Consider the following 27,637-nt stretch of genomic DNA (forward strand, 5'->3'; position numbering starts at 1 on the left):
GGCATGATATTAAAGTACATAAAGCAGGCTAGTGAGTACTTTGTGTAGTATGATCCACTTTTCCATAAACAATTAAAAGTATACATATGAATTTATATATGCACAGAAAAGCACCTGTAAGGATATTTTTCATAATCTTAACAGTCAGTACTATCTCTGTGATAGAAACAGATCACCTTTGTTTTTTTTCTCATTGTTCTGCATTGTGGATTGTTTGCAATGAATGAGGCTGTGTCTTTTCTATAGTTGGAAAATAAAAGTCCTCAACCCTGGGGGTAACCTTCTCTCTCTGAGGCAGGCTACCTATGAACAGTGGCCGACACCAGCTGTGTAAGTTAATTAAAAGGAAATGGGGAAAATTCATAAGTGTTCACATTTTAATGGAGCTAAATTAATTGAACTTGTCAATATTTTCTTTATTTGATTAGGCACTAATGCATCTGCATTTGACCAGCTCATTCTTACATTGGCGTGGGATAGAGTTGACATTGCCAAAAATCATGTATTTGTTTATGGACAGCAGTGGCTGGTATGTAAATAATCTATATATGCAATGGAAATAAATTAAACTAAGTAATAACAAAATATTTGCTGGAATTGTGACGTAACTTTTACCTGTCTGCCAAAAGTGCAAAATTAGTTTAGCTAAACATTTCTACAACATCCAGATCCATCTAGGATTTTGTAAGTTTTAGATGCCTCTTGATAAAACCATGTTTTTAAATAAAGTATAGATCTCTAAAGATCCTAGAACTGAAAGAAGTTGTAGAAATAGTGCTCTATGCACCTATGTTCATCAGGGATATTGGCTTGTGATTTTCTTTTCTTATGGGATCCTTGTCTGGTTTTGTTATCAGGTTACTGCTGGCCTCATAAAATGAGTTTGGAAGAGTTCCCTCTTTTGTTTTTTGGAAGAGTTTGAAAAGGATTAGTGTTAATTCTTTCTTGAATGTTTGGTAGAATTCCCAGTGAAGCCATCTGTTCTTGTACTTTTGTTTGTTGGGAGGTTTTTGATTACCAATTCAATCTACTAGTAATAGGTCTGTTCAGATTTTCTGTTTTGCCATGATTCACTCTTGGTAGGTTGTATGTTTCTAGAAATTTATTCATTTCTTTTAGGTTGTCCAGTTTGTTGGTGTATAATTGTTTATAGTGGTCTCTTATGATCCTTTGTACTTCTGTGGTATTAGTTGTAACATCTCTTTCATTTCTGATTTTAGTTATTTGAATCCTTTCTCTTTCTTCTTGATGAGTCCAGCTAAAGGTTTGTGAATTTTGTTTATCTTTTCAAAGAGCCAGCTCTTATATTGCTTGATCTTCTCTATTTTTAATCTCTATTTCATTTATTTCTGCTCTAATCTTTATTATTTTCTTCCTTCTGCTAACTTTGGGGTTTTTTTCTTCTTTGTCTAGTTTCTCATGGTGTAATGTTATAGTGCTTGAGACTTTCTTGTTTCTTGAGGTGTAGGCATTTATCGCTATGAACTTCTCTCTTAGGACTGCTTTTGCTGCATCCCACAAATTTTTTTATGTTATATTTTCATTTTTGTTTGTCTCAATGTATTTTTTGATTTCTCTTTTGATTTCTTTGACCAATTGGTTGTTCAGGAGCATGTTGTTTAATCTCCAAATATTTGTGAATTTTCCATTTTTGTTTGTGTAATTAACATCTTGTTTCATACCATTGTGGTTGGAAAAGATGCTTGGTATGATTTCAATCCTCTTAAATTTGTTAAGACTTGTTTTGTGGCCTAACGTATGATTTATCCTGGAAACTGATCCCTATGCACTTGAGAAGAGTGTGTATTCTGTTGCTTTTTGATGGAATCTTCTGTATATATTTGTTAAGTTCATCTCCTCTAACATGTCATTTAAGGCAGATGTTTCCTTATTGATTTTCTGCCTGGATGCTCTGTCCATTGATATAAGTAGAATATTGAAGTTCCCTACTATATTAGTGTATTGCTCCCTGCTTCTCCCTTCAGGTCTGTTAATATTTGCTTTATATACTTAGGTACTCCTATTTTGGGTGCTTGGATATTTACAAATGTTACATCCTCTTATTAGATTGACCCCATTATCATTATGCAATGTCCATCTTTGTTCTCTTACTACCATCTTTGTTTTAAAGTCTGTTAAGTGTAGCTACTCCAGCTTTCTTTTGGTTTCCATTTGCATGGAATATTTTTTCCCATCCCTTCACTGTTAGTCTCTGTGTGGCTTTACATCTTGTAGGCAACATATAGTTGGGTCTTGTTTTTTTAATCCCTTCAGTCACTTTATGTCTTTTGATTAGAGAATTTAGTCTATTTAAATTTAAAGTAATTATTTTTTTTATTTTTTAAAGATTTTATTTTTTTCCCCCAAAGCCCCACGGTACATAGTTGTATATTCTTTGTTGTGGGTCCTTCTAGTTGTGGCATGTGGGACGCTGCCTCAGCATGGTTTGATGAGCAGTGCCATGTCCACGCCCAGGATTCGAACCAGCGAAACACCGGGCCGCCTGCAGCGGAGTGCGCGAACTTAACCACTCGGCCACGGGGCTAGCCCCTAAAGTAATTATTGATAGATATGTATTTATTGCCATTTTGTTAATTGTTTTCTGGCCGTTTTTATAATTGCTCTCTGTTCATTTCTTCTCCTTCCCTTGTTCTTTTCCTTTGTGGTTTGGTGACTTTATATAAGGAATATATGCTTATATTCCTTTCTCTTTATCCTTTGTGTTTTTATTGTAGATTTTTGCTTTGTGGTTACCATGAGGCTTACATATAATAAACTTATATCCATAAAAGTCTATTTTAAGTTGATAGCAACTAATGTTTGATCTCATTCTAAAGTTCAACATTTTTACTTTCCTTTCCCCTTGTTTTATGTTTTTGATACTACATTTTACATCTTTCTACCTTGTGTATCCCTTAACAAAATTATTGTAATCATAGTTACTTTTACTACTTTTGTCTTTTAACATTCATACTAGCTTTATAAGTGATCAGTCCACTACCTTTACTGTATATTTACCTTTCCAGTGAGGTTCTTTCATGTGTTTCCTTCTTACTAATTAGCACCCTTTCATCAGCTTAAAAATGTCCCTTTACGTTTTTGTAAGGCTTATTTAGTAGTGATTAACTCTTTTAGCTTTTGCTTGTCTGGAAAACTCTTTATTTCTCCTTCAATTCTGAATGTTAACTTTGCCAAGGAGAGTATTCTTAGTTAGAAGTTTTTTCTTTCAGCACTTTGAATATATCATGCCACTCTCTTCTGGCCTGCAAAGTTTCTGCTGGAAAATCTACTAATAGTCTTATGGTGGTTCCTTTGTACATAACAAGTTGTTTTTCTCTTACTGCTTTTAATATTCTCACCTTGTCTTTAACTTTTGACATTTTAATGGTTTGTCTTGGTGTGGGTCTCTTTAGTTTCATCTTATGTGGAGCTCTCTGAGCTTCCTGGATTTGGATGTCTGTTTCCTTCGCCACGTTGGAGTTTTCAGCCGTTATTTTTTCAAGTAAGATTTCTGCCCCTTTCTCTCTTTCTTGTCTTTCTGGGAGCCCAATAATGCGAATGTTAGTCCATTTGATGTTGTTCCATAAGTCCCCTAAGCTATGTTTACCTTTTTTCATTCTTTTTCTTTCTGCTGCTCTAATTTGGGTGAGTTCCACTGCCTTGTCTTCGAGTTGACTGATCCTGTCTTCTGCTTCATCTAGTCTGCTGTTGAACCCCTCTTCTTTGTTTTTTTTTTTTTTCAGTTCATTTATGCTGTTCTTTTTTTTTTTTTTTTGAGGAAGATTAACCCTGAGCTAACATCTGCTGCCATTCCTCCTCTTTTTGCTGAGGAACACTGGCCCTGAGCTAACATCTGTGCCAAGCTTCCCCTACTTTATTTGTGGAACGCCTACCACAGCATGGCTTGCCAAGCGGTGCCATGTCTGCACCTTGTATCTGAACCGGTGAACCCTGGGCTACCAAAGTGGAACGTGCGCACTTAACCACTGTACCACTGGGCTGGCCCCATCAGTTGCTGTATTCTTCAGCTGTGACTTCTCTTTGGTACTTCCTTATATTTTCCAGCTCTTTGTTGAAGTTCACACTGTGTTCATCCATTCTTCTCCACAGTTTGGTGAACATCTTTATGACCATTACTTTCAATTTGTTATTAGGTAAATTAGTTACCTCCATTTCATTAAAGTTTTTTTCTGAGGTTTTATCTTATGCTTTCATTTGGAATATAATCCTCTGTTGCTTCATTTTGCTTGACTCTCTATATTAGTTTCTATATAACAGATGAAACAACCACCTCTCCCAGTCGCCTTGTATAGGAGATGACCCTTGTTATTCAGCTTTGCCTCAGCTCTTTGTTGTCTCTCAGACGTTTGTGCTTGTCCAAGTAGCCTGTTTCTTTTGTTTGTTTGTTTTGGCTGAGGAAGATTCACCCTGAGCTAACATCTGTGCCAATCTTCCTCTATTTTTTTTGTATGTGGGACACCTCCACAGTGTGGCTAGTGAGTGGGGTGGGTCCACACCTGGGATCTGAACCCACAAACCTGGGCCATCAAAGTGGAGTGCGTGAAACTTTAACTACTTGGCCCTGGGGCCAGGCCCTAGCCTGTTACATTTTTAATAGCTCCCAGTAATTGAGGAGGTACCAAGACCTGTCACTGCCCCTACGGGGGAGGATATTAGTATCTAGATTCAGGTTGATTGGAAGCCAGACCCTCAGGCAGCAACTGTTGAAAATTTTCAACAAAATATTAGCAAACCGAATTCATTAAAACATTAAAAGGATCATACACCATGGGATCAAGTGGGATTTATTCTAGGGCTGTAAGGATGGTTCAGCTTTCATGAATCAGTCAATGTGATACACTACATTAACAAAATGAAGGATAAAAGTCATATGATCATCTCAATAGATACAGAAAAAGCATTTGACAAAATTCAACATCCAGGGGCCAGCCCCGTGGCCTAGTGGTTAAGCTTCGTGGGCTCTGCTTCAGTGGCCCAGGTTCATGGGTTTTGATCCTGGGCACAGACCTACACCACCACTCAGCCATGCTGTGATGGCATCCCACATACAAAATAGAGGAAGATTGGCACAGATGTTAGCTCAGGGCAAATCTTCCTCAGGATAAAAAAAATTCATCATCCATTTATGATAAAAGCTCAGCAAAGCACGTACAGAGGGAATGTACCTCAACAAAGTAAAGGCCGTGTATGATAGGCCCACAGCTAACATCATATTCAACAATGAAAAGCTAAGAGCTTTTCCTCCAAGATCAGGAATAAGACAGAGATGTCCACTCTTGCCACTTTTATTCAACATAGTATTGGCTGGGGCCAGCCCGGTGGCGCAGCAGTGAAGTTTGCGTGTTCTGCTTCGGTGGCCCAGGGTTTGCTGGTTTGGATCCTGAGTGCGGACATGACACCACTTGGAAAGCCATACTGTGCTAGGCGTCCTTCATATAAAGTAGAGGAAGCTGGGCACAGATGTTAGCTCAGGGCCAGTCTTCCTCAGCAAAAAGAGGAGGATTGGCAGCAGATGTTAGCTCAGGGCTAATCTTCCTCAAAACAGAACAAAACACAAAAACATAGTATTGAAAGTCCTAGCCAGAACAATTAGGCAAGAAAAGAAATAAAAGACATCCAAATTGGAAGGGAAGAAGTAAAACTGTCACTTTTTGTTGATGATGTGACATTATATATGGAAAACCCTAAAGACTCATCAAAAAAACTGTTGGAGCTAATAAACAAATTCAGTAAAGTTGCAGGATACAAAATCAGTACACAAAAATCTGTTAGGTTTTTATGAACTATTAGAGAAGTTGGGAAAACAGTCCCATTTAGAGAGTTGCATGACCACAACTAAAAGGACCCACAACTAAGAATATACAACTATGTACTGGGGGGCTTTGGGGAGAAAAAGGAAAAAATAAAATAAATCTTTTAAATAAATAAATAAAATCTTTAGAGAGTTGCATGAAAAAGAATAGAATATCAAGAATAAATTTAACCAAGGACGTTAAAGACCTGTATATTGAAAATTACAAGACATTAGTGAAATTGAAGAAGACACAAATAAATGGAGAGATAGTCTGTGCTCATGGATCAGAAAAATCAATATTGTAAAATGTCTGTACTACCCAGATCTACAGATGGAGTACAATCCATATCAAAATTCTAATGGCATTTTTCATGGAAGTAGAAAAAAGAATCCTAAAATTTGTATGGAATCACAAAAGACCGCGAATTGCCAAATCAATCTTGAGAAAGAAGAACAAAGCTGGAGGCGTCATGTTCCTTAATTTAAAACTATATTATAAAGCTATAGTAATTAAAACAGTATGGTATTGGAATAAAAACACATGGATCAGTGGAACAGAGCACAGAAATAAATGTAGTCAACTAGTTTATGACAAAGAGCCAAGAATATGCACCAGTGGCAAAAGGACAGTCATTTCAATAAATAGTGTTGGGAAAACTGGACAGCCATGTGCAAAAGAATGAAACTTGACCACTATTTACACCACACACAAAAATTAACTCAAAATGGATTAAAGACTTGAAGGTAAGAGCTGAAACTGTAGAACTCCTAGAAGAAAACATAGTAAGCTCCTTGATATAGGTCTTGACAATGATTTTTTTTAATCTAACACCAAAAGCAAAAGCAACAAAAGAAAAAAAGAGACAAGTGGGACTGCATCAGTCTAAAAAGCTTCTAGGGGCCCGCCCGGTGGCACAACAGTTAAGTTCGCATGTTCTGCTTCTCGGCGGCTTGGGGTTCGCCGTTTCGGATCCCGGGTGCAGACATGGAACCACTTGGCAAAAGCCACGCTGTGGTAGGTGTCCCACATATAAGTAGAGGAAGATGGGCATGGGTGTTAGCTCAGGACCAGTCTTCCTCAGCAAAACGAGGAGGATTGGCAGATGTTAGCTCAGGGCTAATCTTCCAAAAAAAAAAAGCTGCACAGCAAAGGAAACTGTCAATAAAATGGAAAGGCAACCTACTGAATGGGAGAAAATATTTGCAAATCATATATCTGGTAAGGGATTAATATCCAGAATATATAAAAACTCATAACTCAATAGCAAAAAAAGAAACAATCCAATTAAAAAATGGGTGTAACATCTGAATAGACATTTTTCCAAAGAAGACACAGATGGCCAACAAGTACATGAAAAGGTGCTCAACATTATTAATCATAAGGAAAATGCAAATCAAAATCACAATGAGATATCACCTCATCTGTTAGAATGTCTGTTATCAAGAAGAAAAGATAACAAGTGTTGGCAAGGATGTAGAGAAGAGGGAATCCTTGTGCACTATTGGTGAGAATGTAAATTGGTGCAGCCACTATGGAAAACAATATGGAGTTTCCTCAAAAAATTAAAACTAGAACTACCATATGATCCAGCAATTTCACTTCTGGGTGTTTATCTGAAGAAAACAAAAACACTAACTCAAAAAAGATCCTTGCACCCCCATGTTCATTGCAGCATTATTTACTGTAGCCAAGCTATGGAAACAACCTAAGTGTCCATTAGCGGATGAATGGATAAAGCAATTGTGGTATATATACACAACAGAATATTATTTAGACATAGGAAAGAATGAAATCTTGCCATTTGTGACAACATGGTTGTATTTCGAGGCCATTGTGCTGAGTGAAATAAATCAGACAGAAAAAGACAAATGCCAAATGATCTCTCTTACCTAGTCACGCGCCACATAATGACATGTTAATCAACGATGGACTGCATATACGATGGTAGTCCCATGAGATTAGTACTATATAGTCTGTGTTTGTGTAAGTATGCTCTATGATGTTTGCACAACAATGAAATTGCCTAACAATGCGTTTCTCAGAATATATCCCCATTGTTAAGTGATGCATGACTGTATGTGGAATTAAAAAAAAAAATCAAGCTCATAGATACAGAGAATAGAATGGATTGGTGGTTGCCAGAGGCAGGGAGTGGAGGGTGGGAGAAATGGGTGAAGAGGGGATCCAAAGCTTAAAAAAACAAAATAAAAGGAAATAGTGCTCTCATTACAACATTCTCTTGGATGTTTAGACCAGTTTCTTCTGCAGTCTTCCTCTTCTTACTAAATGGCAACAACCTCTTCCCAGTTTCTGAGACAAGAAACCTTATTATTGTCATTTTTTACTTTTCTCTTTCTCGTATATTCCAGTCTAATTCCATTTGTAAATCTTTTCAAATCTACTTTCAAAATACCAGATTCTATCATCCTTGTCCAGTCTACTGTCACCCTTCTGTATTGTTTTAGTATCATACTGTTTGGTTTTCTCACTTGTATTTTTCCTCTCATTTTATGGACAGAAGATGGATCACGTCATGTTTACCCAGAGCACAATCCAGAGCCCTTATGATGGCCTGCGAGGCTTTATATCATCTGCCCCATTACTCACCACTATCCCCTTTATTCTCTTTTATGTAGCCAAGGTAACTATTTTACTGTTCTTAGAGCACATCAAGAATGCTCATATCTCTGGAATTCATGCCTTGCTCTCTTCTCTATCTGAAACTTTTCTTAGGTGCCTACCTAGGCTTGCTTCTTCTTCTCTTTCTGTCTTCTAACCAAATGTCTCCCCTTCCTTTAGACTTTTGCTGTCTATCCTATTTTAATAGCCCTCTATGATAGCATTTTCTGTGTTCTTCTCTGCCGATTTTTTCCTCATATATCATCATCTCACTTATCATCATCTGTTAAACCATATATTTTAGCTGTTTATTTGTTTATCCCTCTGCTCCTAGAAAGTAAATTTATGAAAGCAAGAATATTTTTCCATTTTGTTCACTGCTGTATTCACAGCCTGGCACATAGTAAGTGCTTAACAAATTTTTGTTCCATGTCTGAATCAGTAGGAGGCTGGGTAAATTAACTGTTCATCCATACCTTGGTGTATTGTCCAACCTTTACAGAGGATGAGCATGTCATTTCTGTCTACATAATGTAAACAGCAAATTGCAGAAAAATATGCAGAGCATGATCTTAATTGTGGCAAATTCTGTTTATGAATGCACACACATTCATGCATATCTGTGTGCACTGTATGGACATAGAACCATTCTGGAACTGTTAATATGGGATATGTCTGCAGAGATGAGGGCCAGAGGAGAGAACATTTTATTTTATACTATTTTGTGGTACTTGACGTTTTTTCTTTTAACCATGGGATTGTGTTATCTAAATCATAATTTTAAAAAACGATTTAGTCACTTACCCTCTTACAGGGCTACGGAGGAAGGAATTGATGTTAATCAGCTGTGGTAGAACTACTCCAGTAAACCAACCTTTTATTCCCTTGAATAATTTCATTGGATTTTTGCTCTCCTGAGATCAAAGTCTTGGAAAAAGCCTTTATCTTCTATGTATATGTGGTTTATCTCATGGATTTGTTCTGCACGATGTTATCTGTTTGACTTTATGCTTCTTTCATGCTAAACATAGAGTTTGTGGACAATTGTTTTACTTTTTTTCCTCTTGATTGTTAGTTTGATATGCACTGAGTGTATGAAGAAATGCTGCTTTCAAAGCAGATAGTTTTTTTTAATCTTTTTTTCTCAGATATGAAAATTTTGTCATACTTTGCTGTTCTAGGGCACTGGTTATAAACTCCATCAGCTAGAACACTTCTTTTCTTTTTTCTTGTGAGGGAAATTGGCCCTGAGCTAATATCTGTTGCCAGTCCTCCTCTTTTTGCTTGAGGAAGATTGTCGCTGAGCTAACATTTGTGCCAATATTCCTCCATTTTGTATGTGGGACACCTGCCACACCATGGCTTGATGAACGTTGATGTAGGTCCACACCTGGGATCTAAACCTGCGAATCCTGCGCTGCTGAAGCGGAGCATGTGAACTCAACCACTCCACCACAGGACCGGCCCTGAACACTTTCTTTTTTTCTTTTTTTTTTCTTTTTTTATTAATGTTATGATAGATTACAACTTTGTGAGATTTCAGTTGTACATTATTGTTAGTCATGTTGTGGGTACACCTCTTCCCCCTTTGTGCCCTCTCCCCACCCCCCCTTTTCCCTGGTAACCACCGATCAGATCTCCTTGTCAATATGTTAACTTCCACCTATGAGTGGAGTCATAGAGAGTTCATCTTTCTCTGACTGGTTTATTTCGCTTAACATAATACCCTCGAGGTCCATCCACATTGCTGTGAATGGGCCAATTTTGTCTTTTTTTATGGCTGAGTAGTATTCCATTGTGAACACTTTATTTTTTAAAAGGAAAATTTTGTTGTTTCCCCTTTTAATTTTTATTTATTTATTTATTTATTTTGAGGCAGATTAGCCCTGAGGTAACTACTGCCAATCCTCCTCTTTTTGCTGAGGAAGATCGGCCCTGAGCTAACATCCATGCCCATCTTCCTCTACTTTATACGTGGGATGCCTACCAGAGCATGGCTTTTGCCAAGCCGTGCCATGTCCGCACCCGGGAGCCTAACTGGCGAACCCCAGGCCGCAGAGAATTGGAACATACGAACTTAACCACTGCGCCACTGGGCCAGCCCCGTTATGCCCCTTTTTATTATACAAAAATGAAATTTGATAAAAATTACTGCACAAATTTTTTTGTTAAAAAGTATAATACCCTTATTATAATCAAAACAGAGAAAAAAAGTGATTTATAATAACAATAGATATTTCAGTATGAAGATTCTCAAGAATGGCAACATATAAAAGACATATGTAATCAGATGCTTGCATTTAACTTTTCACAGAATCACTGTAAATGCTGCTAGTTGTGAGTGCAAACTAATGCAGGAATGTTGTTGATAAATGAGGAGCAGAAAAACACCGCTTAAAGTATAGGACAAGAAAAGAGCAGAGAGAGGACCAAGTGAGCAATAGAGTAAAAGTTGTTAATGTTAGAATAAGTAATAACATCAGAATTATTTGTATGTGATAAGAGAAAGAATGAAATAATCTTAACTAAAATAGGAATAATGTGCCATGATAAATTGCAGGCTGTTAATATGAGAAAAAGTCAATATTGCATTCTTATAAATTAGTTGGGCCTTATTTTAAGTGCAGTGTCAAAGTTATGACATAGAACTGGGTGGTGAACAATGTCACAGAAGATGTATCTTCCATCTTGAAATCCTATTATATATAAGGCATGCATTTAGTCTTTGTACAGTCATGCGCCACATAGCGATGTTTCAGTTGACAACAGACCGAATAGATGATGATGGTCCCATGAGATTAGTACCGTATCGCCTAGGTGTGTAGTAGGCTGTACCATTTAGATTTGTGTAAGTGCACTCTGTGTTGTTCACACAAGGACAAAATCACCTAACAACATTTCTCAGAATGTATCCCTGTTGTTAAGCAACACATCATGGTACTTAAAAAGATCTTGGAGACCATATGCTTTGCTAACTGATAGAAATAGAGGATAGATGGGAGAAAGAAATGGTAATAAAAGCTGCTGTAGAGAAGTTGTATAGTTGTGTGATAAACTTCTGAAGACAGAATCAGAATAAGATTGAAAAACAACAGGTAAAAAACCCCAATGATTTCAGTATTGATTTTCACCAGAGAAGTTTTTTTTACCATATGGTACCAAAATATTAAAAATATACAAAAGCAATAATAGGATATTATTAAAATAATATTAAATATATTAATATTCTATTAATCAAATAACCTTTATTAGTGATATTCAGTGAAACCCTTATATCTCCACTAATTTAACAGTATTTGATTTGAAGTCTGTTGAAGTCTGTAAAAGTCTTTAAAAACTTAAAAAGGGACAGCTACAAATGCTGACTGATATACATATGTTATATTAAACTCAAATGGCACAGGTTATATTGCTGTTAAGAGATGTGATTTTTCTCTACTGATGAATAATTAAAGTTTTTTTTTAAAAAAACTACAATCTTGGCTGACTTATATGATTGTGTATTTTTGGAAAGTTTGTTGTAGAACAAACCATGACACTACTTTTGTGTTTATATGTAAAGCAAAATTACTGGATTTTCACTTGTGAGCATTTAGTAGGATAATGTAAAGTTGTGTGAGATGTGGGACAGTTCCTTTTAGAGTGTCATTATCTGGTACGTTACATGATTTCTGGTATCCTTCGACCGTACCCATTAAATATTAGTAATGTCTGCTAATTACTGAAAGGATCCCTCCGAAAAACCTTTTCTAAACATTGAGAACCATTGCCCTAAGGTATTTTTCCCCCAAAATTTACTTGATGATGACTTCTTTCTTATTTTTTCCCCCATGGGAAAACACCTGCTCGTCTACAGAAATAACGTTTATGGACTGTTCTTTGGGGAATGCTGCTCTAGAGAGGTCTTTTCATATATTCCGTATATACCTTAGGTCCCAGCCTTTTACTATTTTGCATCTTTTTAATTTTTTTCTAAAGCTCTTTAGGAACAAATATTTGTAAATCCTAAGGAGTTGCATTTAGAACTGTTTGTATAGACAACATTTAGAACTGTTAGAATGTGCAAAACATATTTATTAATTTTGGTTCTCTTTTAGGTTGGATCCTTGGAACAAGCTATGCTTGATGCTCTTGTAATGGATAGAGTTGCATTTGTAAAACTTCTTATTGAAAATGGAGTAAGCATGCATAAATTCCTTACCATTCCTAGACTGGAAGAACTTTATAACACGGTAAGTGTATGTTAAAATTCTTTGTTTACTAAGATTTATCATCTTTGGGAAGTATTATTTTACCTGAACATATCCAGTTCTATTAGTAAAACCTTTAATGCCTTCCTAAATTACATGGAAAAATTATAGCCATTCTTAGTATGAGTTGGTTATATGACAGTCTGAAACCCTCTCCCTGTTTCTGGAGACCTCCCCTGTCACCATAACCACATAGGAAGGAAATATAATGTTAACAACCCTGTCTCCCTTTTCCTCCCCTCACCGGTTTTTAAAACTATAGGATCAACTCCTAAATTTAGAGTCATTATATTTCTTTCTTTTTTCTTTTTTTCTTGGTGGTCATTTGTTACACCAAATTCCTTTTGACTCCTTTGCCTAATGGAGAAATTACATGCTGCTTTTTTTTTGCTCCTTTTTGTTTTTTACATTCATAATTTTGACCTTATGGTGTCCCCCTTTTACTTAGAATACTGTTTTTCATTTTTCTTCTAAAGAGCTCCTAATAACTCATTCCCTTCACAGAGCCTTTTTTCATTTTATTTCAAATTTCATATCACTAGCAGTTGAGGGGGTAAATACTACCCTTCTTATTGGTTTTCCATGTTACAAACATGAATTTGATTGAGCTATACTTTGAGGAGCACTATAAGTGAATCCTAGCTTTCTCCCTGTGACTTCTCTGCAAAGCTGTGTCCATTCATTCAACAGTTTCTATCTACTCGTATCTCTTCCTATTCATTCCTAATTACTTTGTACTACTCAATCATTTTTAGCCTCTACTGCTTCAGTAATCTACTCTCCTTGTCCAGTCTTTGTTCAAATCATTCTTTAATTTGTTCCTATAATCATGTATTTTACCATATCTTTCCACAGTTTAAGAATTTTTGATGGCTCCCCAATGTGTATAGAAGAATAACCCAAAAAAGCTCTCCAGCTTTTGAAACTTTGAAATTTTGCCTCTATCACTTGGCCTTTTTATTCCCACCTTCATCCCCCCGAACTAGTTGTTTCAACTGCATTGTACCTACTATTTCCCAAAAATATAAACTTTTTAAAAAAAGCATTTGCTCTTTATGCAGTGTTGGTTGGGTTTTTTTTTTTCCAACTACTCCCCACTGACTGAAATTTTGTTCATTGTTTAGAGCTGTGTTCAAATGCCGTTCCACTGACTCCATGAAGCCCAGTGGCATAGTTATTTTAGTACCATTATATCTTCCCCTGTGGAGTGTAAATTTCTTTTGAGTAGAGATTATGTCTTTATTTTCCCCCATTTTTTTTCCTTTAATAGTGTCTAGCACAGTTACATTGAACTTTGTTGGTGTTCTGCTGTCTCTAGCAAACAGATGTAAAACTTAAAAGGATTATTCATTGTGCTGAAGTAAGGTTTATCCCTGAAATGTAAAGCAAATATAAAACAAAAAAATTGATCGCATTAGCAAGGCAAGTAATTTTTTTAATTGTGTAACTCAAAGTTATTAGAGAATAGTTACTGTCAGCATCAGTTATGGATAACATTTTTTAAAGTTTAAGGTAAAGCAGTGGTTCTCAAACTTCTTGGTATCAGGGTCCTCTTACATAAAAATTATTGAGGGCTTCGAAGAGCCGTTCTAAAGAGGTTTTGTTTATGTGTGTTGATGTTTACCATATTAGAGGGTAAAACTAAGAAATTTTAAAGATATTTGTTCATTTCTGTTTTAGTAACAATAATAAATCCATTACATATTAACATAACATTTTTCAAGAAAACAAAAAAAATTGGTGAGGAGAGTAGAATAGTTTTATGGTTTTATGAATCTCTTTTATGTCTGGCTTCGTAGAAGGCAGCTAAATCCTCATATTTGTTTATTAATTTAATCTCACAATTTCACGTCAGGAAGCCTCTGGAAAACTCCACTGAACACTGAAAGAATGAGAATGAAAAAATGCAAATAACATCTTAACATGATTCTGAAAATACTTTTGATCTCACAGACCTCCTGGAAAGGTTTTGGGGGCCTGCTGGGTCCCCTGACCACACTTTGAGAATTGGTGTCTTTAAAGTTAATCTATTTTATGCTAAGAAGTTTTATTTAATGAATAAACATTAATGGATTAAGATAAATTAGAATTCCAAAAATTGCATTTCTATGTGATTATATATTGTTAGAGAAAATACAGTGAAACTTCCTATTACCTAAAAAATAATGAAATACTTCATGTTAATTTAGAAGACACATTTATTTTTTAAAAGTTAACATGGGCGAGAATGGGTATAGAGAACTTAGCTCCTGAGCGGATAGACTAAATATTATAAAAAGAAGACAGAGCAAAGTCTGTATAAAATACAGTTTATGTGTAATATCAGTTATAGTCATCTTTGAAGTCATGTTCAAATAGAATTTCTTGAAAGCCAAGAATATCAAACAAAATAAAATAATACTGTTTTCAAAGAAATAGGTTTACCAGATAGATTTGGAAATGTATTACCAAGTATGTGATCAAAATGGAAAAGGAGATCGAATTGATTACTATAGTAACCTCTCATAAAAAATGAACAATAACTCAATGGCGGGAGAACAATCCTATTTTCTATTTCTTTTAAACAATAGATTTAAGATATTGAAAATAAATCTTGATTTGTGCTGCATAGAATTCATTGCAGTAAATTTCAGATGGGTCATAGTGCTGTCTACAAAGTTTAGAAGAACACATTTCTGGCCCATTTACCTCAGTCTTGATGGGGGGAGATATACTCCTGGATATTTTTTCAAAATACAAGATACCATCAAAATAAGACTACTGTAAAAATGAAACTTGTGTTTAGTCTACTTTAACAGTATACATAAATGGAAGTAAGATAATAGGGAAAAGATGGCATATATAAATGTTAAAAGTTTGTTACCCAAAATATTTAAAGTATTGATAGAACTTGATGATTAGTGGTGGCGGAAACAGAGTTACAGACATTTTAACAAGAGAATGTTCACTTCCATTATCAATGAAAGAAATGTAAATTAAATTTAAGATATAATTGTGAAGCCTGCAATATTTGCATGACTTTTAGAAAATAAAGTTTTTACATGTTTTTACATGAGTAAAAATGTAAGAACGTAAGAAATTATACATCTTGTTGAAGGTAACCATGACTGTATGAAATGGTTATATCTTTTTCTTTGTTCCATTTTATGAATAGAACTTATTTACTTAAAAACAATATAATTTGTTGAAGAAGGTCTATAAAAATCCTATAAGTAACAAAAAGGAAAGTTGTTATTTTAGAAGAAAAATAATAGTTTAATTTTTTTCTCCTGAAAGAAACAAGGTCCAACTAATCCAATGCTATTTCATCTTGTTCGAGACGTCAAACAGGTATGACATTTTTATTTTCAAAAAATGTTATTTTAAAAGATCATGTATACTTTATCTGTTTCCAAAAAGCATTTAAATACATCTTAAAAATAGCAATAAAGTGACATTTTTTAGAACAAGGTAAAGTAAGGGCTAAATTTTGGTAATATAGAAGTAAAAAGCATAGTATATCAGAAATCAAGAAAAAGGAAAGTTTGTGAAATGAAGAACAAGTTTCCTGAACTTCTAGTTACCCGAGATAGAGTGTGATGAATTTCATAATGTTTGTTGGTCCAAAAAGGAAGATCATTGATAAAGTGTATCTTCGTTCTCTGTGTTCAGAAATTTGTTCCCTGGGCATGTAACAGACATTGAATAAGGATGTTAAGAGAAACACCGGGTGGTGATCTTCATGGCAGATTTTGCCAATAAAAATCCTGAAATGTGCGTGCTTGTGCATGCTCCCTCTCTCTCTTTTTAATATCCAGTATTGGTAGTGGCTGAATATATAACACTGTCATATGGTCTAAAGCCATTCTGTGGTGACTAAATTTGATCCACTGATAGTCCTCTTCTCTTCTATTGAGATTCTTAGTGAATTAATAGTTTTAAACATTTATTAAAAGTTTTATAGTCATTTAAATTATTGGTATCCAATAGTTTCATTTTCCTTGTTGAAAAGATATTCATATTTAATTAATTTAAATATTTTTTAAGTTTCTGAACTAAAATGCTTTCTTTCTAGAATTTTGTTCAAAGTTTTACTTGCCATTAAGGGTGTGTACTATTAAAAGATAGAAATGTCATTTTTGTTTTAGTTTTCTGAGTTTTATAAATTATTTATTACTAAACTAGCATCCCGTAGGAAGAACTTAGACTTTATTATACTTAAAAAAGTTTTTCTCTTTCCAGACTCACAAATGGCTTATGTTCTAAAAGTTTATTTGTAAATTGGTGCCCTGGGAAAATGAAGGCTTAGTTCTAAACAGTGTTACAAATGGTAGTTAAATCTTAGATGAGATATAAAAACTTGTGAAACCTATAATATAGCCAATATAATTTTGGTTTAAAAAATACTTAAAAAGTATTTATGGGCCCATCTGGAAACATAATTAACATGTATAGCTTTATTTTTGCAGGAAAATGCAATTTATGATATGTGCCACAGTGAAAATGGAATACTTGTCTCTTAGAAGTTCTTTGCCTTTGTGTGTGAAGGATTAGGGCAGTGGAGAGATCAAAGTATTTTCCTGCTGTAAGCCGTATTCCTGTCCTCAGCCACACCTTTGAGACTTCAAAACTTCAGAAACCCTTCTTACAAAAGAAAATGGAAAAACAAGTCACTCCCTTTTCCTATGAAGATAGCTGCTGGCAACCCCCGTTTCCTGTAACAAGTAAACATGTGTCATTTTGGAGAGTAGGTGTATCTCTAGGCATGGCATGGAAATATTGAGAAATACTATCCTGTCTATTTAAAACTAATGTTTTGTTTCCAGGGAAATCTTCCTCCAGGATATAAGATCACTCTAATTGATATAGGACTTGTTATTGAATATCTTATGGGAGGAACCTATAGATGCACCTACACTCGGAAACGTTTTCGATTAATATATAATAGTCTTGGTGGAAATAATCGGGTATGTAATATTTTGGGGGAAGTGTGTATATGTGCTTTCAAGTCAACTCATACACTAAAAGTTAAGAATTACTTATATTAGAATGGTGGAAGTAGCATTGTCTTAAAATATGAGATTTACACTTAAGAGTACTTAAAAATATTTTGTAATTGAAATCCTAAACAAATATTTTTTTTGTGTGTATACACACGTTTATACATGTATATACATAAATTGATTCTTGAATTTGTATAACATATCGGCATATTTAAATCTGGAAAAACTAATAAGCTTTCATTTTCAGAGATCTGGCCGAAATACCTCCAGCAGCACTCCTCAGTTACGAAAGAGTCATGAATCTTTCAGCAATAGGGCAGATAAAAAGGAAAGAATGAGACATAATCATTTCATTAAAACAGCACAGCCCTACCGACCAAAGGTACATTTATTTAGATATTACCCTTTCTGGATTTTGGATTTTGTTCTTTCCAAATTACTTAGTATTATGAAACAAAAAACTACTTTTTTTAGTAACAATTATTTTTTGGCTTTAGTTATATCTTTAATTCTTCATTTTCCCTTACCAAAACATATTCATTGTGAGTTAATGATTCTAAATTTTTCTTATTTACTTATTATAACAACCCAGTGTATTTTTTTGTTTATGTGTGAGGAAGACTGGCCTTGAGCTAAAATCTGTTGCCAATCCTCCTCTTTCTCTTTTTTTTTTTAAGATTGACACCTGAGGTACCATCTGTTGCCAGTCTTCTTTTTTGTTTTTATCTCTTATTCTTCTCCCCAAAGCCCCCAGTACACAGTTGTGTATTCTACTTGCAGGTCCTTCTAGTTGTGCTATGTGGATTGCCACCTCAGCATGTCTTGATGAGAAGGTGATAGGTTTGTGTCTAGGATCCAAACCGGCGAAACCCTGGGCCACCAAAGTGGAACGCACGCACTTAACCACTTGGCCACGGGTCTGGCCCCATCAATCCTCCTCTTTTTGCTTGAGGAACATTGTCCTTGAGCTGACGTCTATCCCAGTCTTCCTCCATTTTTTGTATGTGGGACGCCGCCGCAGAATGACTTGATGGATGGTGTTCGGGTCTGTGCCCAGGATCTAAACCTGTGAACTCCGGGGTGCCAAAGTGGAGCACCTGAACTGAACCACTACGCCACGGGGCCAGCCCCCCAAATTTTTGTAATTTTTTGATAAAGGCTTAATTGCTTCCTTGTATTCCGTTTTTACTTCATTAACAACATGTAAGAGAAAGGTGTTATCAAAACTTTTTTTTTTTTTTGCTGGGAAAATTTCACCCTTAGCTGACATCTGTTGCCAGTCTTCCTCTCTTTTTGTTTTCTCTCCCCAAAGGCCTGGTACGTAGTTGTATATTCTAGTTCTTCAGTGTGAGCCACCACCATAGGATGGCTGCTTACAAACAAGTGGTGTGGTTCCATGCCCGGGAACTGAACCCTTGGGCTGCTGAAGCAGAGTGTGCCAAACTTCAACCGCTAGGCCATCAGGACTGGCTCTCAGAACTTTTGTTTCATTAAAATTGCATTTTATCAGGTATTAGTTGAAATATTTAGGCCCTTTATTTAATCTTGGAAAACTTTGTTAGAAAAGTTTTTTTTGGAAATGAATTTTGAGCTGTGATAAATATCAAATACATAAAATTTATACTATTTTGATTTCTGCAGTTAAGTGAAGTTAAAGAATAGCATAAAAGGTTTTATAAAAATTCTCTCATGAATGTCATATGGTCTCATTATGATGAGCCTTATAAAATTTATTTTCCCTTGAAGATTGATACAACTGTGGAAGAAGGAAAGAAGAAAAGAACCAAAGATGAAATTGTAGATATTGATGATCCAGAAACAAAGCGCTTTCCTTATCCACTTAATGAACTGTTAATTTGGGCTTGCCTTATGAAGAGGCAGGTGATGGCTCGTTTTTTATGGCAGCATGGTGAAGAATCAATGGCTAAGGCATTAGTTGCCTGTAAGATCTATCGTTCAATGGCATATGAAGCAAAGCAGAGTGACCTTGTAGATGATACTTCTGAAGAATTGAAACAGTATTCCAAGTAAGTTATATTTTATCATTTGAAACATTTTAAAAATACAAAATAGGGGCCAGCCTGGTGGCACAGTGCTTAAGTTTGCACGTTCCCCTTCAGCGGCCCGGAGTTTGCCAGTTCGGATCCTGGGTGCAGACATGGCACCGCTCAGCAAGCTATGCTGTGGCAGGCGTCCCACATATAAAGTAGAGGAAGATGGGCACGGATGTTAGCTCAGAGCCAGTCTTCCTCAGAAAAAAGAGGAGGATTGACAGCAGATGTCAGCTCAGGGCTAATCTTCCTAAAAAAAAAAAAAAAACAAAATAGATTATGTTTAGGGGAGGTTATAGTGCCATGCACTAAGTGGGGATATATATGGATAATTTTATTGGCATAATTAAGAAAAACCGATTTTTTAAATATATTAGATATTTTTTAAAATTCAGAAAGAAACTTTGCTGCCTATCCATGTAAAAAAGAGATTATTATATTTGCAATTGAGGGTTACATATTTCAGCAAGAAAGAAGGAATGCCAAAAGTCAGTTTAATAATTGCACACAGTAGCAATTAGATTAGGAAAGGTTCCATCTGACATGGTAAGCAAAGGAAGAAAGTGAGGTTTGAGCTGTGTTCTAAGGAAATGAATTCAACTGGAAAGGCATTTCAGATGGTGGAATTACATATACAGAGGAATAAAACAGTTCACAGAAGTTTACAGTTTACTTAGGGGAGTAATAGAATGTTAAACTGGAAAGGTAGTTTGTAGGAAGCTTTATGATAGAGAATAGGACATCCCTCCCCAAAATGAGCTGTCTTTGGAAAAAAGTAAGAGTTTTTTCTGAAAATAACTCAAGCAGAGATCCTATGATCACTTACTGGGGATTTAAGATTCAGATTTTTTATGATTAGGTTAGTCCCTGTTCACATTGTTCTTCCTCTCTACTGGGTACCAACCTTTTTCTACATTTGAAATACTAGATAGAGACTGTTTCAACAGGATGTCTGAACGTTATCAGTTTGGGTTCCCTGGGAGAGTATATAGGTTTATTTCCAGAACCAGAGGAAAGTGCTCTCAGTCACCTTTTCAGTCTTGTTCTTTTGGTTTAATTAATTAAGTCATTTATTTAGTCAATCTTGTTTTTCTTTGTGGGTCTTTTTGGGGAGGAAGATTGGCCCTGAGCTAACATCTGTTGCCCATCTTTTTGCTTGAGGAAGATTGTCCCTGAGCTAACATCTGTGCCAGTCTTCCTCTATTTTGTATGTGGGTTGCTGCCACAGCAGGGCTTGATGAGTGGTGGGTAGGTCCACACCCAGGATCTGAACCTGCGAACCACAGGCCACCAAAGTGGAGCACTCAAACTTAACCACTGTGCCACCAGGCTGGCCCCAGTCAGTCTTGTTCTTAATGTGCCATGTTTTAATATTTTGTGATTTTCACATAGTAGTAGATATCTGAAAACATACAGCTGCTATGATTATAATGCCTCACAGTTACCTGTGTGTATGAAAATATTAAAAGCTGGACTTGTGTTGTGAATGAATTTAAGTATAGTGGTTTAATACTGCAGTTTAGTAATCCAAATATGTTTTGGCTTGTATCTTTTGATAGTGATTTTGGTCAACTGGCGGTTGAATTACTAGAGCAGTCCTTCAGACAAGATGAAACCATGGCTATGAAATTGCTCACTTATGAACTGAAAAACTGGAGTAATTCTACCTGCCTTAAGTTAGCAGTTTCCTCAAGACTTAGACCTTTTGTAGCCCACACCTGTACACAAATGTTGTTATCTGATATGTGGATGGGAAGGCTGAATATGAGGAAGAATTCCTGGTACAAGGTATATCTTAGAAATAATTTTACATAAAGTGTGTGATTAGGTAAAAAGAACGGATAAATTGGCCCAAATGTATAGCAAAATATCTTGATTTATGAGGTGGGGGGAGGGGGCTGGTATTGGCATTTTATCCCAAGTAGCAAGAAATGGCCTCTTTTTTCCTCCTGTTCTTCACTCTCAATCCTTTTCAGGTGTGGTATATAGTGATTGCTCCCCCCTATCTGAGCCAGAAGTGTGAGGGCAACAAGCAGAAGCATTGGTGTTTACTGCCCTGAGCAGCCATGAAAAAAGTTGCTACTTTATGAAAAGATGATTCCCGAATTCTAAAATTATCTATCTAACTAACTTAATAATCTGTTGCATTTAATTTATTTGAATTATATTGGATATTCCTGGTTTTTATGGTTAAGTATTTGGGTAAAATGTTGGTTGGTACTTTCGGTTTTGTCATAGTGAGAGAGAATACTTAAAACTTTTCCTTTTTCATTATCTTTTATCTTAAATAAGGTACAGAAATTTAGAAGGCAGAAATCAGGCAAGTAGTTTAACCATTGACCATTGTAGGTGGATAAGTACTACTAATCATCTACTAAAAATAATGGTGAAAGATTAACCAATAGAAACCCTGATGCACAACTGTAATTTCTTTGTGCTTTAGGATTTTGTAGGTACTACATAAAATTTTAAAGTAATCCTTTTTGTTTATAGAGGCACAAGCTGAGTAATCATGTTATGACATGGAACACTTGCAGAGAGATATTTAGGATAAAATTAAGCACATAGCAACTTCATAAGGCTTAAATTTTGTTTAAACGAAAATATATTTTCTGAACAAATTGTTATCTGATTTTTTTAAAGACAAGTCTATAATAATTATTAAATCTTTTCTATACCCTCATATCATAATAATCAAATGTTTTGTTACTCCTTAAAACAATTCAACCTGGGCCTCTTTAAATATAATATGTACATAAAAAACGAAGTTGTTTTTTTCCCTGTGTTACCGGGACAAAATGGCTAACTAATAATCAAGATTTTAATCCCTTCTTATGGCTTTTATTATATTCTTGAAGGTCATTAATTTTAAAATGTAAACTTATATGTTTCTAAAATTTTTAGGTCATATTAAGCATTTTAGTTCCACCTGCCATATTAATGCTAGAATACAAAACTAAAGCTGAGATGTCCCATATTCCACAATCTCAAGATGCCCATCAGATGACGATGGAAGATAGCGAGAACAACTTTCAAAACATGACAGAAGAGATTCCTATGGTAAGGAGGAAAGAAATTTTAAAGTAAACGTAAATTTCTTGTGAATAAATGTACAATAAATGTTATTCTTATTTTAGGAAGTGTTTAAAGAAATAAAAATATTGGACAGTAATGAAGGAAAGAATGAAGTGGAGATACAGATAAAATCAAAAAAGCTTCCAGTCACACGAAAGTTTTATGCCTTTTATCATGCACCAATTGTAAAGTTCTGGTTTAACACGGTATGTTTTTAAATTGTATGAGCATAATGTTTTTGAAAGATAGGCTTTAGGAGACCCTTGGTCTAGAGTCCATGTTAATTTTGATATAACTTAGCACTGAAAAGCCATTTTCCATTTAAAAGAGCAGTAAGTTTGGCTTAGTTTCATCCACATTGCCATCATATAGAATGATAAACATTAATAAATCTCAGTTCTAATTTGAACTAGAAATTCACTAAACAAATATGTGGTAACCATATGCCTTTGTATGTATGTAACAAATACTAATCATCTGCTAAAAATATTGGTAAAGATTAAGCAATAGAAACTTTGATACACAATTATAATTTCCTTGTACTTTAGGATTTTGCAGATAATATGTAAAATTTTGGAAATAACCCTTTTTGCGGTGTTAATTGATGGTAAATAGTAATCTAGGTCATCATTTACATAGTTTTATATGTCAGTGATATAATAGCTTATTTCTTTAATTTTATTATGGTACTGATTTGATGATCTGCCACATAATTGTCTTTTCTCTTGCTTTTTGGAAGAACAAATTTAACTGCCAGATTAAAGAGCATATATGTCCATTGATGAAAGGACTCACCTGAAGAAACCCATGAAATTAGCCCCTACTTTTAACCAAGGGCTGAGTGAATGAGTTCTTACTCCCCTTCCCAGGAATACTCTTAAGTGTTTTATTTTGTTGTTGTTTTTCATTTTAATCATTAACAGGCTTTTTTTTGAATTGCCAAAGATACAAATGGCTTTGTGCTAAGATGAACATCTCAGAATTTGTTCCTTCAACCATTGTTTTCTCACCCACACTTGCCTATTAACCTGAGACTAATTCATTACATTTCCTTCTCAATATGAAATTTTTCTTTCTCCATCTTCTTCAGATGTTGAAATTGCAAATCTGAGTTGCTAATATAATCCCCAAATTCTGTCCCTACTAATGGAAATAATGTAGATTTCTTAAATTTGCATTCATGTGAATGACTTTAGAAATGGACAATCTAGATGGCTATAGGAATTTCTCTTTTCTTTCTTTATTGCAGTTTTTTCCCTCCCCTGCTATAGCTTAAATCAAGGTTGTGGCTTATTTTAAGACTGGTAGAGGCAAGGAGAGCGATGAGGGGATTTTTAGCCACAGTTCAAGGGTCAATGAGTCTGGGTTTTCCTCTGAAATGAAATGACTCTTGAGATGTTATTATACATAGACCTTATCACCCTCCCACGTACCCCCCCAATAATCTTTTTTGTTAAGAATATCAAAAATAGAATGTCCCCTTAACCTAGGGAAAATGCTTTTCATATGTGTTTTCATTTCTTGGGATTCAGCCTCAGTGGCTGGGAGCTAGGAAAATACCACTTCTCTTTCCTAGGAATACTGTTTGGTTGAGGGATGGAGGAAGGAGGTAGTATGTGTTTCTTGATGATGGTGGTGAAGTTCTATAATAAATATATTTTGGTACTTTAGGTATAATATAAGTGAAATGGAATTATGTGGACTACCCTGAGAATATAAACCTGGTATTATAAAATTCTTCCTATGAGAAGTACCAAAAAGTCAACAGAGTTCTAGAATAACACATTTATACCCTGAGAACCATTTATATTTTGATTGATAAATGGAGTGTCTGTACTGAAAAAGAGTTACTTCTAAAACTGTTTTAATGTGGAAGCTGGGAGATGGTTCACAAGGACTCATTTAATCTCTTTTTCTGTATGCTTGAAAATTTTCATAGTAAAATATTTTGTGATCAATTTTATTCATATGTTGTATATTCTTTCTTTATTAGTTGGCATACTTAGGATTTCTGATGCTTTACACATTTGTGGTTCTTGTGCAAATGGAACGATTACCTTCAGTTCAAGAATGGATTGTTATTGCTTATATTTTTACCTATGCTATTGAGAAAGTCCGTGAGGTATGTCTTTAGTGTTTCATACCAGTAACTTACTCTATACATGAAAAGTATTTTATTTTGTTTTGGGTATGTATGTGGGTATGTGTATGTGTTGTTCATAGTTTCAGTTGGTAGTAACATAGAAGTGTAGAACATGTTTAGTTTTGCTGTTCTAAAAATCATGACAAAAGACTAGAGATCAGTGTGTTGTTAACTTTGTCATAATTACAAAGATAATGATTTGTGTCAGAAACATGGCCTAGATCTGTTTTTGTTTTGTTTCCTCAACGTTCATATTTATGCTTTCTGCTACTCTTCAAAAAGTAGTAAATATACATATAGCCAATCAGATAGGTAAATATAAGTAGGTTCTTATTTTGCTCTTGTATTGTACTGCCCACTAATGTGTGCTGTCTTGCCCATTGACTTGTCATTTCAAGTTAGATCCCAGTGTCTATTGGAGTTTTCAGTTTAAATTGTAGATTTTCTAACATCCTGATTTTAAAAAAATGGTGTTTTTCTTTAAGTACATTTTTATACTTTCTATTTAAACTAGTAGCTACATAAATGATGTTGTATAGCACACTTAAATACTTTTGAATTATTTCGTCTCTACTTTACATTTAGAGAACATATGACCTTACAAAAATAAATAGAAGGCATTATACTTCCCTCCCACTTAGTTATCAGAGGAATTTATGTTATTAAATAGCTTATTATGCATTTTAAATTCCTGAATACCATAGTCTGTATGTTTATGAAATCTGTTTTATCAACAAGTTTGAAGAAACTAAGTTGTTAAATGATAAAAGCAAGTTGCAAAGAATTTTTTTAAATATGTATCCGTAAGACAGTTCTGCAGGGATTCTTTAGATAGTAATAAAAGTGGTTGCCTCTAGTGGGAGGGGAAATTAATTGGCTAAGGGAGAAGGTAGGAGGGAGACTTTTCAGTATTTACTTTATGATACATTGCCATTTTGAAGTTTTAAATGTATTGCCATTCCCTGCAAAAATATTTTTTAAATTTTTATATTCAAGAGAAGAGGTAAGTATGGCTACTTAAACCATTGAGTTGTTTACTTTCTACAAATAAGCACCTTTGGGAGATCCTACCAGAATATCCTAGTGTTTTTTCAATGAAAAATAAAACAGCTTTTCAACAGTATCTTACTTTCCAAGTCTAGAGAACTGTCTTCTAATCCAAGATTTTCAGCTTCTTAGTTGGATGACTGTGGTTGGGCAGGTCATTTATTTGTAGGTTTTATGTGTGTGTGTGTATGTATTTATATATATATAATGAGGATAAGAAGTATCTGTCTCTAATATCTTATTGAATTATGTTGGTGATCAAATGCATCATCAAATGCCAGCGTAATCAAAAATACTTTGAAATGCTAAAAGATATATAAAATTCTACTATGATATTATAATTGAATGCTGGTATATGTTTTAATAGTAAGAAATGGATTAAACCTTTTTTGTTTGTTTGTTTAACTTTTAGATCTTTATGTCTGAAGCTGGAAAAATCAGCCAGAAGATTAAAGTGTGGTTTAGTGATTATTTCAATATCAGTGATACAATTGCCATAATTTCTTTCTTCATTGGATTTGGACTAAGATTTGGAGCAAAATGGAACTTTGAGAACGCATATGATAATCATGTTTTTGTGGCTGGGAGATTAATTTATTGTCTTAACATAATATTTTGGTATGTGCGTTTGCTAGATTTTCTGGCTGTAAATCAACAGGCAGGACCTTATGTAATGATGATTGGAAAAATGGTAAGTTGGGAGGCATCTGGTAATACTCATGGATTTATTGATATTTTTTCTTAAAATAATAAAAATGTTTCTTTAACATAGTTTTACTTTAACCAGAGAGTGTTATTTTATGTTTCTTTTCCTCATACTCCAAATCAACCATTCCTAAGGGCATTAACTTTTGAAGAAATATTTGATGGGATAAGGTTAGGAAAACCATATTTTATTTGTTTTATCTTGAAATGCTTTAATTTTTAAATGCTGCTTTAGGACTATTTGAGATCAGAATGAAAAATACAAACTTGTTAGCTTAAATCTGTGAATTTCTTTTCACCTTTACTGCCGTCATCCTAACGAATCCATCGTCATCTGACATCTGCAGTAGAATCTGTTTGCTCACAATCGCTCTGGCCTATCTTCAGTCTTCATTATAACTAGAGACATTATTTCAAAATGCAAATTGAATATGTTACTTCCTCTTTTTAAAAAATCTTTTGGGGGCCGGCCCAGTGGTTAAGTTCGCACGTTCCGCTTCGGTGGCCCGGGGTTCACTGGTTCAGATGCTGGGTGCGGACATGGCACCATTTGGCAAGCCAAGCTGTGGTAGGTGTCCCACATATAAAGTAGAGGAAGATGGGCACTGATGTTAGCTCAGGGCTAGTCTTCCTCAGCAAAAAGAGGAGGATTGGCAGCAGATGTTAGCTCAGGGCTAATCTTCCTCAAAAAAAAAAAAAAAAAGAAAAAATGTTTTGATGGTTTTGCATTACTCCTAGAGATCAGTGTACTTAATGAAATCCATAAGCCCTGCCCAGTTTGGCTGTTGTTTTCTTTTTCTTTATAACTTTTAATTTTGAGATAATGATTGATTCACATGAGTTGTAAGAAATAATACAGAGAGATCCTGTGTCCTCTTTACCTAGTTTCCTCCAATATTAACATCATCTTTGCTTGCTTTTTAGGTCTCATCTCTTACCATTTTTGTCC

The 27,637-nt window shown here is 34.9% G+C and overlaps 1 protein-coding gene across 6 annotated transcripts in view; it reads left to right on the forward strand.

Moving 5' to 3' along the window:
- The window catches only part of TRPM7 (transient receptor potential cation channel subfamily M member 7), a 109,144-nt gene that overhangs the window by 43,841 nt on the left and 37,666 nt on the right, over positions 1-27,637 (forward strand). For 2 of the 6 annotated variants that reach the window (XR_011426589.1, XM_023617564.2), the window contains exons 11-21: positions 429-529; positions 12,533-12,667; positions 15,962-16,015; positions 17,491-17,631; positions 17,915-18,049; positions 19,414-19,694; positions 21,278-21,506; positions 22,623-22,778; positions 22,856-22,999; positions 24,787-24,915; positions 26,396-26,674. Coding sequence is in view for 3 of the 6 variants with exons in the window: in XM_023617564.2 (XP_023473332.1) it covers positions 429-529; positions 12,533-12,667; positions 15,962-16,015; positions 17,491-17,631; positions 17,915-18,049; positions 19,414-19,694; positions 21,278-21,506; positions 22,623-22,778; positions 22,856-22,999; positions 24,787-24,915; positions 26,396-26,674 (1,784 nt within the window). In the remaining 3 variants the exon portion in view is untranslated. Of the gene's footprint in view, positions 1-428; positions 530-12,532; positions 12,668-15,961; positions 16,016-17,490; positions 17,632-17,914; positions 18,050-19,413; positions 19,695-21,277; positions 21,507-22,010; positions 22,039-22,622; positions 22,779-22,855; positions 23,000-24,786; positions 24,916-26,395; positions 26,675-27,637 lie in introns of all 6 variants that reach the window. The other 4 variants (XR_011426596.1, XM_070236672.1, XR_011426591.1 and 1 more) reach the window with 3 other exon arrangements.

The sequence above is a fragment of the Equus caballus genome, chromosome 1 (genome assembly GCF_041296265.1).
Source record: "Equus caballus isolate H_3958 breed thoroughbred chromosome 1, TB-T2T, whole genome shotgun sequence".
NCBI classification, from domain to species: Eukaryota; Metazoa; Chordata; class Mammalia; order Perissodactyla; family Equidae; genus Equus; species Equus caballus.